Raw genomic sequence first — 13,027 nt, 5'->3', positions numbered from 1 at the left:
CCCCAACCTGCCTATGAAAAAAAAAGCAAGGTCATTATGAGCTTAGCCTCGTGTAATGTCTCGGGCTTTTACGGAGCGCGTCCTACATCATATTAGACAATATTGCCGTTATTTTGCCACTTTATCTAATCTGATTTTTGCGCTGATCTCTTTTGCTAATACTGAGCGATGATGCCATTTACTGCCTCCGACTGTGGTGGTCCTCAAACTTTATGTGAACACTCATTGGGTTTGTAAAAATAATCATATCTACATCAACCAGCCACAGAATTAGGTACACCCGATGAACACGATGACGTCCATCCGTCCATTATCTACCGGTTTTCCGGGTCGGGTCGCGGGGGAAGTAACATCAGCAAGGATACCCAGACTTCCCTTCCCCCAGCCACTTCTTCCAGCTCTTCCAGAGGGATCCCGCGGCGTTCCCAAGCCAGCCGATGGACATAGTCTCTCCAGCGTGTCCTGGGTCGTCCTCGGGGTCTCTTTCTGGCCTTTGCCATTCTGGTTATTTTCCAATCCATTTTGATGGTTGTCTTCTGTTTTCTGCCACAGGACTCTGGGTTTGCTCTTCCATCCATCCATCCATCCATCAGCTCTTGCTTTTCCAGGTCAGGTCACGGAGGAAGTAGCTTCAGCAGGGATACCCAGATTTCCCTTTCCCCAGGCACTTCTTCCAGCTGATCCAGAGGCGTTCCCAAGCCAGCCGAGAGACACAGTCTCTCCAGCGTGTCCTGGGTCGTCCTCGGGGTCTCTTTCCGGTGGGACTTGCCCAGAACACCTCACCATGGAGGCGTCCAGAAGGCACCCCGAATCAGATGCCCCAGCCACCTCATCTGGCTCCTCTCAATGCGGAGGAGCAGCGGCTCGACTTAGCTCCCTCTTTACCACAACGGACCGATTCAAAGTCCGCATCACTGCAGACGCTGCACCGATCCATCTGTCGATCTCCCACTCCATTCTTCCCTCACTCAAGATACTTGAACTTCTCCACTTGGGGCAGGATCTTATCCCCGACCTGGAGAGGGCACACCACCCTTGTCCGACTGAGGGCCACAGTCTCGGATTTGGAGTTGGTGATTGATATGATGAGTACAAAAATTGGATCTTGGTTTATCTTGCCCGGACGTGGGTCACCCCCCGCCCCCCTGGAGCCAGGCTTGGATGTGGGGCTCGAAGGCGAGCGCCCGGTGGCCGGTTCTGCACCCTTGGGGCTCGGCCGGGCACAGCCCGAAAGGGTAGCATGGGTGGGTCCCCCTTCCCATGGGCTCACCACCTGTGAGAGGGGCCATAGGGGTCAAGTGTGAAGTGAGTTGGGAGGTGGCCAAAGGCCGATCCCCGGCTACAGAAACTGGCTCTGGGGACAGAATGACGTTCATTATTTAAATAATTACAGAGTTAATGAATGTTCAACTGAGATTTTCAGAGAGGGAGTCTTATATTAATATAATTTCATCCATTCATCCATTTTCTACCGCTTTTCCGGGTCAGGTCACAGGAGAAGTAGCTTCAGCGGGGATACCCAGACTTCCTTTTCCCAGCCACTTCTTCCAGCTCTTCCGGAGGGATCTCGAGGCGTTCCCAAGCCAGCCGAGAGACAGTCTCTCCGGCGTTTCCTGGGTCGTCCTCGGGGTCTCGTTCCGGTGGGACGTGCCCGGAACACCTCACAAGGGAGACGTCCGGGAGCCATTCGAATCAGATGCCCCAGCCACCTCATCTGGCTCTGCTCCATGCGGAGGAGTTGCGGCTCGACACTGAGCCCCTCAAGAGATGACCGAGCTTCTCACCTTGACCTTGGCGATCTGATCCCCGGCAATATGATTTCATGATATATCTAAAAATAATAAAACATTTAAATAGGTTGCAGAGGTGTCAACTGCATTGCATGTTGTTGAGAGCTGTTTTTAATATTTTGGTTGATATCTAACAATCACACTCACCATTAAGCTGAGATGCAACACATTTTGGGCGGGGGGGTTCATGATGATCAATGAACCTCCAATTGTGGCATCTAATTAAATTTTCAAATTGGCACAATTTTAGTTGTACACTGTAATACACTAAAATTAAGCTTTATAATTAATTCAGTAATTTATTATTTGAAAGAAAATGTTACTGATATCCCCATATCTGATATCTGATACCTGCACAGCACAGCCCCCCCCCCTTTTTTTTTTTGTGCTCAGATTGCGTCAAAAAGCGTCAAATCGGATGAATAACTTCTCCCCCGGGTGGCCCGAAAGCCGGCGTAAGTCGCTTCGCAACGCACGCGTGCAGACAGGCGGGAGCGTATCCAGGGGCAACCAAATCACAGCGGCAGTCACCTTGGCCAGATGAGTCCCGGTGGAACTCACACCCAGACTCTGCGTGACAAGCAAACACACACTGGGTTAGTGTTTCAAACTCATGCTTTGATCAGGGACTTGATTAAATGGCGGCGACCGTACGTGCTCACGATGCTCGACAAATCAGTGGTGATCGCGAAAACAAGCTCGCGTGGGTGACGGGGGTCATTTCACTTTTCTATGAACCTTCCACAATTTCGGGTTTTGTTATTTCTATCCTGTTATTGTCCAAACCTACAGCGCCAAGAGAAAAACTAACATTTCCTCTTCTCAAATTAGCATTTTATTAGATATATCACATCTTTAATGTTTGAATGTACTGTCAAAATATAAAAGTTATTCAACTGATGATACAAGTAAACATAAAATGAAGTTCTTGTACTGTATACTGATTTTATGTATGGGGAGGGAGGGCCAGTATTCAAAGCTACCTGACCCAGTGTGGAAAAAGTAAACCTACTAAACCTAATAGTACCTAGTACAGCCTCGGTTCTCGACCACAATCCGTTCCAGGAGGCGGTTCAAGAAGTGATTTGTTCGGAAGTCAGATGGTATTGAGTCAAGACAGCTCGATGATGGTTTCAGCCGCTGAACAGGTTTTCTCTACAGTTTTTTGATCAACTGTGTCAAATTCTGACATTGTAATAGTTTTCTCTGCTTAGCTTCAGATCTCGTATCAGGTTATCATTTTTCTGATTTGTGCTTATATTTATTTTGTTTTCACTAAAATAGGCAAATTCCTTTATCAGCTCTAGGAGTTGGGGGCGGGCGGGTTCTCGTCAACCACAGCAAACAGAGTCTGAGTATAGTTGAAGTTGCTGACTAACTCTTGGGTGAAATTACAAAGACTTTGTCTGTAGAGCTCCTAGTCAGTTTAGAGCTTAGATTTTCTCCACTTGCGTTCTGCATTCCTGCACTGGCGCTGATTCTCAAGCTGACGTCTTGACGGTGCAAATATTTTTGAAAGTGCCGCGCTCACTATTAGAACTACAATCATAAGGGCGCAATAGTGAGCCAGATAATGAATCTTTTGTTTTTATTTGATTTGATGCCGGAGTCAAATACATTAGATTCTCGCACGGTCTGTTGCACAAGGAAGTTTGCGGGGCAGTGTGGAGCAATAGAACGGCAAGCACGGCCCTTTATTACACTGTGTTCCAAATAATTATGCAAATGAGTCATCTCTCATTTTCCTAAACACTTGATACAAATGACAGCTGTCATAATTCAAGTCATCAACTGTCAGAAAATAATTCAAATGTTTTTGAGCAAACCTCCTAATAATAGTGTTTTTCTGTATAAAAAACGCATAGTACACTTTCAATTAAGTACAACAGAATTTCTAGACATTTAACAGGTTTTAAAGAACTAAAAATCCAAATTTATTGAATTTGCAGCATTAAGGGAACATTTACTGAAATCATAGAGAAAAACAATTCAAGTTACATTATGACCAATAGTTATACACAACAGAGTTTCAAGACATTTGACAGATTTTACAGAACTGAAAACTGCCATTTATTGAATTTGGAGAAGTCGGAGGACATATTAAACGAAATCAAAAACGCTCTCAATGAAAAACGACTACGGTGTGAGATGAAAACCCTGATTTCACAGCAGCTTCACAATCCTTAAATCCATTTCTCTTGGGAGTTCTTGGAGAGTTTCTGCCTGAGTTTCTTTGAAATGGAACATTGTTATGCTTGGAAAGGATTTTGTTAATGAAAAGGCTACTTTTGATACCATGGAAGGATCATTTTAACACTTTCAGGAACCCGGCTACATGCTCCACGATTTACAGCCAGTCTGAAACTTGGATCAGTCACACCTCTTTGGTGGTTGTACCCAAATTTCCAGGTTACGCGTGGGTGTGTCAGAAGAGTGAGCAAATGTGAAAGATGCGCAAGCCTTGTACGTAAAAGAAAAAAAAAACTTGGGGACGAACATGCTGCTAGACCCGCAAACAAGCTGTCACGGACATGGGGTCAGACACAAATGCAGGACTCTGAGGCGCGGACATGGTTTTCAAGGGTGGTTTAATTCAAGGCTGAGGTCGGTACACAGGTAGCAGTCCAAAAAGGCAAAAGCACAAAAACATAAAAACATTGCAAAAGGCAAGGTCCAAAAACATGAAAATCAGGTCAGATAACTACAAAATTGGATTAAGACACTCCCGAAAGACAAGATCCACATCTCCAACTCACACTTTAATCGAGTATCCACTAAGAACCGTCCTGGGACCACGACACCTAGACTACAGATCATTATGAGGGAGGTGTCTCTGTATGTCTCCAATCCATAAATATGCACGGGAAGTAAATCCCTGCTGATTTCTCAGCTTCAACCAGAGAACAATTTCTCTATCCATTGAACCATTCAGTGAGGTACGCATCCAAAGTTAAGTCCTGTGCCAGACCATCTCTTTTGGCATGCAAATAACACCGTACAGTACTGGGTGTAGCGGTTGTTGCGCTCATGTAAATCAGATAGACGGCCATTTTCTCAGCTTCAGCAAGGTCCATAAAAATTGGGAAAGTCGACCCTGGTGGAGGATTTCCAGGCCTAGCTAGTGAAACTGTTTTGACTTCCCGCTTCTTCTTCGGGAGGTTTTCCCTTCAGTTTTGTCTTCAGAAAGTGAAACGCATGATCAGTTGGATTCAGATGATATCATCCATCCATCCATTTTCTTTGCCGCTAATCCTCACGAGGGTCGCGGGGAGTGCCGGAGCCTATCCCGGCTTTCTTTTGGCAGGAGGCGAGGCATGCACCCTGGACTGGTCGCCAGCCAATGCAAATAACACACACAAGAACAAGCACCACGTGGAAACTGGGTAAAAATGGCCACCGACAACATAGATTTTAATTAGCACTGCATAACCACCGAACGCCGATCTTGAAAACCTAATTTGGAACCTCCCTTCACCCTTGTTTAAAACCGCTGGGCCCGGCTTGATGCCATGATTTGAAACACTCAATTCATTTTTTAAACTAGGCCCGTCACATTCAGATGTTTAGAATCGATTTGATATTGATTATTCCATTGATTAATCCGATTTAAAAACTAATGTGATAAGTAGAAATCATGTAAACTGAATAATTTTGCAATTACTGAGCCGCCTGTGTGGAGTTTGCACGTTCTCCCCGTGCCTGCTTGGGTTTTGTCCCGGAACTCTGGTTTCCTCCCACATCCAGAAAACATGCAACATTAATTGGACACTCTAAATTGCCCATAGGTGTGATTGTGAGTGCGGCTGTTTGTCTCTACGTGCCCTGCGATTGGCTGACGACCAGTTCAGGGTGTATCCCGCCTCCTGCCCGTTGACACCTGGGATAGGCTGCAGCACTCCCCGCAACCCTTGTGAGGATAAGCGGCAAAGAAAAGGGTTGATTAAGATTTCATTTTTGCAGTATTAAAGTTTTTTTTTCCACAGGGCTCCAAACCTTAATTGATCACCAGCCAATCGCAGGGCACATCGAGACAAACAGCCGCACTCACAATCACACCGAGGGGCAATTCAGAGTGTCCAATTAATGTTGCATGTTTTTGGGATGTGGGAGGAAACCGGAGTGCCCGGAGGAAACCCACGCAGCCACGGGGAGAACATGCACACTCCACAAAGGCAGGGCTGGGATCGAACCCGGGTCCTCGGAACACTTAACCAACTGAATCACCGCGCCGCCACGATTATTTTCATAATAGAATTTGTTTTTGTCCTTTTCAATGACTTGTTTTTCTCTGTGGGGGGTAACACAAATAATTGTTTGCCAATTTCAAAGCAAACTTTTGAAAATGTATTCTTTGTCATGAAGGACGATAGAAAAATGAAAATATTGACAACTGAGAGCCTGGAATCAGTGGATTTGGACAATTTCGTGTTAAAACAGGTGCAAAAAAATTTATCAATTATCAAAATATTTCTCAATTTGTTGATTAATTCCTCGTGACACCTCAACAAGAAACCCTACCCTGCTAAAAAAAAAAATCTATAGAAAACTATAGAATTTTATAAAATTTGTACAGAACAACTAGTTCTGTTAGAACTTTTGCTGTGAATTTCTCCAGAGCAAAAATGTTTCTATAGAAATTCTATATGACTTGGGTTCTAAAGTCATATAGAATTTCCTCAGAATTTTTTTAGCAGGGTAAACTTGAAACCTAAACCCCGGCTAGAAGCTCTTTGTTAAAACCCGAAATGAAGGATGATAGAAACATGAAAATATTTACAGTTGAGAGCCTGAAATCAGTGGATTTGGACAATTTCGTGTGAAAGCAGGTGAAAAAAAATTCATCGATTATCAAAATATTTGTCAACTTGTTCATTAATTCTTTGTGACACCTCTATTAGAAACTCTACCCTGCTAAAAAAAAAAATATATAGAATTTGTACAGAACAACTTGTTCTGTTAGAACTTTTGCCGTGATTTTCTATAGAAATTCTACAGAACAAAAATGTTTCTATAGAAATTTTAAAGGACTTGGGCTCCAAAGTTATATAGAATTTCTTTATAAAAAATAAAAAAAATGTTAGCAGGGTAAACTCGTAACCTAAACTCTTTGTTAAAACTCTAAATGAAGGATGATAGAAACATGAAAATATTTACAGTTGAGAGCCTGGAATCAGTGGATTTTGCCAATTTCGGGTTAAAACAACAGGTGAAAAAAAATGAATTATCAAAATATTTGTCAATTTGTTCATTAACCCTACCCTGCTAAAAAAAAAATCTACAAAAAACTATAGAATTTTATAGAATTTGTACAGAACAACTAGTTCTGTGAGAACTTTTGGTGTGATTTTCTATAGAAATTCTACAGAGCAAAAATGTTTATAGAAATTCTATAGGACTTGAGTTCCAAAGTTATGTAGAATTTCTTTAGAAATGTTCTACAATTTTTTTTTTTTAGCTGGGTAAACTTGAAACCTAAACCCCGGCTAGAAGCTAATTGTTAAAACCCTAAACCTGGCTTGAAACGCAACTTTGAATTAATAAAGCTTTACTGGTTTTGGGTTTGTTTGTTTGTTTTTTTTGGGGGGGGGGTCAATCTTTGTTGTCATAAACAGCCACTTTCGGTGCACCGTGAACGCGTCAGGAGTCGCCGAAGATGGCGGCATTTCCCGATTCCTTGAAGTGGTCCGCCGACCCTTGGCCGCGCGCGCCGTGACGCCTCCCGAGCGCGTGGGGTTTCCCGGAGCCGAGTGCAGGGTTACCGCGCCCATCTCTGCTGTTTGATGGCCGCAGGAAGACGCCGCTGAGATCCCGACGCCCGCCGAGGAAGGAAGAAGAAGAAGAAAAAAAAACGGACGACGACGCCGCTAGAACGAAGGGATTTTGTGCGGTTCAGGTGGACATTTGTTGAGTTTTCACGCGGGACTCTAAAGCACCTATTCTAGGGGTAAAACACCGCCTCGTAGCTGCTCGACCGTGCCGGTTGTGTGTGCGTGCGCCCCCGCCACCCAACCCCCCCCCCCACTTCGGCGGGTCAAAACTGTTCGTTCGGGGAGTGCCGCTCTTCGCTAGCAACGCTTGAGCTACATCCGAACGCCCCGACTGGAGAGAGGAGAAGACGAGCTTTTCTTGTTTCCAGCTAATGTGATTTTTTTTTCCCTCTCCAAGCGCTGATTCCATCTGAAAGCAGGTAAGGAGTACTGTGGTATTTTTTATTTAAAAAAAAAAAACAACTTGATAATTTCTATACGTCGCTAGCTAAGGATGCGGAGATGACCCGAGTTAAGGGGTTAACTAGTTGGGTTGACGTTAGCCTGCCCCTCGCTAACGGTAAGTCATCGCTAAACCAGTATGGTGTATGGAAGACCACATTGGTTTAAGACAATCGGAACATTTGTGTAACTTTGGCATGAAGGCTCCCAGTGGTAAATGGGAACTGTGCTACTGGGTTATTTGGTAATAATGCTCGTCTACGCCCTGTTTCACCAGCAAACGCGACCACTTTGCTGTGCAAAATGAAAGCTAATCAGGATTCCCGTCCCGGTTATCGCCAACAAGTCGACACGTCGGCCCATATTTTCCACGTCTTTGCTTCACGCAATGCTAGCCCAGACATCTCGTACGCCCGGTGGGCTTCCCCCTTAAAACTTGTTGTAAAACTCGGATGACCGACGCGATTTCTGCTCCCCAGGGGAACGTTTTGAAACGAATCGAATTTAAGGTTTCTCCTCGTCTCGGTGCAAATCGTAGCATCGTGCAGCTCGCAACGAGTCTAAAAATGGCTTCTTCGCCAAAGCCGAATCACCACCACCACCCCCTGTTTTTTCGTAGCGAGTCCGAGCAAGTTAGCCCAGCGCTGGCCGGAGCCTGTCGTGGCTCGCGATGGGTGTGTTTCGCTCAATCGTGACAAAACTGGGCCATGTTTTTTTTTTGGGGGGGGGGGTGGAGGGGGTATTTTGCAAACTTATGTTTGCTTAAACCTCGAGGGTGTTACTATTAATTGCTCCGCTCAGATTATTTGCGTAACACAGTTTTGTAGCTGGAGGATTTTTCTTTTCTGAGTGTCAAATTAGCCGCCCTTATTACCGCGAGTGGAGCTTGCTTTTGGACCGAATTCGACTTTAACCGGAACAATAATCAGGCCGCACGGGGGATATAACTTAATTGTAGCATAATTAGCCTATGACACCATGATAGGCTTGTTTCAAATCGCAAGGGGTTTACATGGGGTTTTTGGTCCTGGGCCCGTAGCGTCCAAATTTTACTATATGCATTTTTTTTTTCTGGTCGTGGGTGAACTTCTCGGTGTAAAGTCGAGCAAATGAGCATAATTGGCTCGGTGCAATCCTGTTATCTCGAGCTCGCTCGGCTGTGTCACAGGGGCGAGCTGTTAGCGGCTACATCGGTGTGGGCCGCCTCAGTTTGTACAGCGTGAACACAAAACCCGATGAAATGATATTTCTCAGGTCAAGATAAAGCCTGAAAATGGCTCAGCGTGCGTATTACATTTAGTTTAAAGTTGAGAAATGGTTGAGGGGCTAGCAGGACGTGTTGCTGAATCGTGCGCCTCCTCCCCAAATGAGGGGCAACGAGATTCCGCTGAGCCATTTTTTCCGTCGGCCCGGAGAACTCGCGAATAGGTGGTCAAATTGAAGTCGCGTTGTCGATTATTATTTTTTTTCCTGTTTTTGCACCTCTCTTAAATATAACCGTTCGTATTTCCTCGGTTGTGCCCCCCCCTTCCTGCACCGCCTCCAATGAATGGGTTCCTGTATCGAGGGCCCGAGTTGCTGCACTCAACAAGATGGCGTTCGGAGGCTTTCTGCCACTCGTAGAGACGGCAGGCGAGAGTCGGGCCCGCTCGCCTTCGTTCGTTTACCCTGAAATCATAAAAGAAAATAAAACTATGTATGAATTTTTTTGTTTTTTTTTTTTGCTCAACCCATGTTGTTTAAAGCCTATTTGTTTCCTCGCGAGGCGAATGTAGTGAGACGTCTGACAACATAAGTAGGGAGTTGACGATCGTGAATAACTACAATTTCATTTCTGAACACATGCAATGTGTGCATTTAGACATTACTTTTTGCAATGTGTGTACATGGGCGTTTGGAAATTTTTTTAGTGCCCCAATATTTTGTAAGAATTACACCAGCCATCCTCAAGATTTGGTCATCTTTCTGAACAAAACTCCCCAATGAGCTCATATCCCTTATTTGAATGATTTGCTTTGAATCCATGATGTTTGCTTTTGAGATCAAACCTTTATTAAAAGTAAAGGATTGATGTAACGTGTGCAAGGTAGAACTGGAATTTAGAGGATGAGCAGAGTTAATGCTTGAAACAAGTCTTAACGTTCTCTTGAAAATTACGAATAAGTCACTGGCACCTCCTGAATATTTTTTTTTATCTGTCACTTAAGTATCAAATGACAATTACTCACACATCTGAATGCCAAATTTCTGACTTTATTTGAACAAAGGCATGTTTTCACTATAGTCCAACTTGGGTGGTTCAGTCCAATCACACACCAGTTAAAAGGGGAATTAGGAGCTTGCATTAGGAATTGTTAATCTGTAAAATCGTCCAGATCACAATTTATTTCACTAAATCAACATTACTTTGACATTTTCTATATGTGTGTATCTTTCATAAGTATGCAGCGCATCTTAATAGGATGGGTGTTACTGTTATTATCCATATTTTCTCAGAAGGTGTCTTTTGTTTTCAAAAAAGAATTGTCACTACGATATGAATTTTTAATCTTGAATTGTGGGATAGAAATGGGATTTTATTCTTAGTGTTCAACTCTGGAATTATATGACTGGTCAATGTAGATTTTTATTTTTCCCCACAACAAACAGTATTTTCAGCTAGTTTGAATTATTTTTTTCTATACATTTTTGGGAAGAAGTTGGAATTATACTGTCATTAATTGATGCACCATCTTGATTTGTTTGGACCATCCTGACTTGGGACGAATGCATTTTTGACTTCCTCTGCATTTGTATTACAATGAATATACTGACCACTTCATTGACCTCTTGGCTGGTGTTTGGTATTTCATTCTTCATCTGTTTCCTCTGTCCTCCCAGCTTCGGAGAGAGAGAATTTTTGCACTTTGATGCTTAGAGTGGACCCCCAGACTGAGGAAACTTCTAAATCAGACGGCACCCACCTTTGACTGACTTACTCTCATTGATCTAACCACATCAGTGGTCTCCTTATCTCCTTTTTTCCTTTCGGCTTGTCCCGTTAGCGGTTGCCACAGCGTATCATCTTAGATGAACGCATATTTGTTTGGCACAGTTTTACGCCGGGTGCTCTTCCTGACTCAACCCTTCTGCATTTAGCCGGGGAGAGACTCTTACAGCAACTGGTATTCCCAGGCGGTCTCCCATCCAAGTACTAACCAGGGCCAAACCCGCTTGGCTTCCGAGATCTGACAAGATCGGGCGTTCTCAGGATAGGATGGCCGTAAGCATCAGTGGTCTCCTTATCACAGGGTATTCCCACCCATCCATTGGAAATTTTCTATAATCAAATGAACATTCCAGCCAGGTAGTGATGGCAAGTGCCTCCTTGGGTGCCAAACCTGACCATGTTGTGTTCATTACTTCCACTTGGACTTATAACCACCACCTTGCACAATAGAAATGACCAGAAGGACTTAAACTAGACTTTATTCAGAAATTGCAGTAAAGACTGTGCACCAGCAAGAGACAGGGAAGGGTTAACTGCATCAAAATGTAGTAATAATAATAGTCAGGTGTGAGTGTGCCATTAAATGACGTACATGCTATTTTAGCACATGTCTATTCATACTCTATGGGTGATAGGAACCACTGATGGTCCTTTAGCGGTGAAGAAGATTCACTGGTGCTCTGAGACCATTTCAGTTTCTATGTAAATAATTTAGAGATTGTACTTGGCACCATTAGAAGGTTGTTGCCTGAAAACCTTTCATAGATGGCAGCGTAGTCATAAAATGACCAAAAATATTCCGTTATTTATCAAAAGGGATACTAGTGTCTGTCAAAGTAATGAACGCCTGACCATTATATGGCCTGTGGGCCACATCAGGCCCATCCTCAGTCTCTAACCGGCTATGGAAAATTTGCAGTGCATTTATTTTTGAGATCTGAACATTATTGTTCAAATTTCCAAAACCCTTTACCAACAATGCCAGCAATATTGGGCCCCCTTTTTTCCCCAAAATGTTTAACTCCTGCATGGTGTAAGCATGTTACTAAAAATTTCAATCAAAGCATATCGATGGATTGAAGTTTGAAACACAAAATGAGCGCTAGTTTTTAAGAATCAGATAAGGTAAAGGATTTTATGACACTTGTGTCACAAATCAGACAAAATGTACTTTTCCAGAAATCATGGTACATCAATCGGTAATGTGTGAGCAAAACCTTGACTTTTTGGTAGAAAATGGCTGGATGTTTCTTAATTGAGATTATTTTCAGATTTTTTTCAATGGAACGTCTCCTTGAGCCATTTCATTCTCGGCTAAACCGAGAGCAAACTAATCATATAGTTTATATTTCAATTAGCAGAAAAGAAGAATAATAAGTTTGTCACGTCGCTATACCCTTCAATCATCTTGAAATCGTGCAAACTTATGATTTTGGATGCTGAAATCCAGTAGCATTTTCGTCTTCGTCATAACCACCAAATCTCATCTAAATTGAGGATAAAATAATAAAAAAAATACAGTAAAGGGATTTACTGAGAACATTATCATTATAAAATAAGGATGAGTTTTTGTGAAACAATTTGCGGTTTTGGTAAACTTCCGCGACATCCAGTTGGGTGAAATCTGGTAGATCAAAATTGAAAGAAAATTGTGGCCAGTTATCTGCATTTAGTTACTACATATCCACAGTTGAAGCCAGAAGTTGACATACACTGCAAACGCGCTTCATTTTTTTTTTTTTTTTGTCTCACTGTCTGAAGTCAAGTCAGACTGAACCTTTCCTTTTTCAGGTCACTCAGACACCAAAACTATTTAATTTTGTTAAATGCCACAATAAGGAGAGAATTTCTTAGAGAATTTTACATTTTCTTCAAGGTCAAAAGTTTACATACATTTCCTTTATCAAGTAGCATTTCCCTTGAACTGCATGACTTGGGTCAAGCACTAAGTAACCTTCCGCAAGCTTCTGACAGTACACCGGTAGAATCCTGGCCCATTCCCCCTGATGGAACTGGTGTAACTGAGTCAGGTTTTTCGG

At 43.2% G+C, this 13,027-nt stretch overlaps 2 protein-coding genes and 1 pseudogene across 5 annotated transcripts in view; 2 read left to right on the top strand and 1 right to left on the bottom strand.

Moving 5' to 3' along the window:
* cfap74 (cilia and flagella associated protein 74) overlaps positions 1-2,411 on the top strand; it is a 71,837-nt gene extending 69,426 nt beyond the window's left edge. The window contains exon 39 of one of the 3 annotated variants that reach the window (XM_061844916.1): positions 2,184-2,411. In XM_061844916.1, coding sequence (XP_061700900.1) covers positions 2,184-2,212 — 29 coding nt within the window. In that variant the 3' untranslated portion in view covers positions 2,213-2,411. Of the gene's footprint in view, positions 1-1,488; positions 1,863-2,183 lie in introns of those variants that run through there. The other 2 variants (XM_061844903.1, XM_061844934.1) reach the window with 2 other exon arrangements.
* Positions 2,412-7,409: 4,998 nt separating this feature from the next.
* Positions 7,410-13,027, top strand: part of gnb1a (guanine nucleotide binding protein (G protein), beta polypeptide 1a) — a 33,028-nt gene continuing 27,410 nt past the window's right edge. The window contains exon 1 of one of the 2 annotated variants that reach the window (XM_061844882.1): positions 7,410-7,977. The gene's annotated coding sequence lies outside the window, so the exon portion shown is untranslated. Of the gene's footprint in view, positions 7,978-8,096; positions 8,118-13,027 lie in introns of those variants that run through there. The other variant, XM_061844889.1, reaches the window with a different exon arrangement.
* LOC133497368 (5S ribosomal RNA) lies at positions 11,149-11,267 on the bottom strand (annotated as a pseudogene).

Source organism: Syngnathoides biaculeatus, chromosome 2 (assembly GCF_019802595.1).
Source record: "Syngnathoides biaculeatus isolate LvHL_M chromosome 2, ASM1980259v1, whole genome shotgun sequence".
In the NCBI taxonomy this organism is placed as follows: domain Eukaryota; kingdom Metazoa; phylum Chordata; class Actinopteri; order Syngnathiformes; family Syngnathidae; genus Syngnathoides; species Syngnathoides biaculeatus.
The sequence above is the reverse complement of the archived record's forward strand: the minus strand, read 5'-3'. Positions and strand labels throughout refer to the sequence as shown.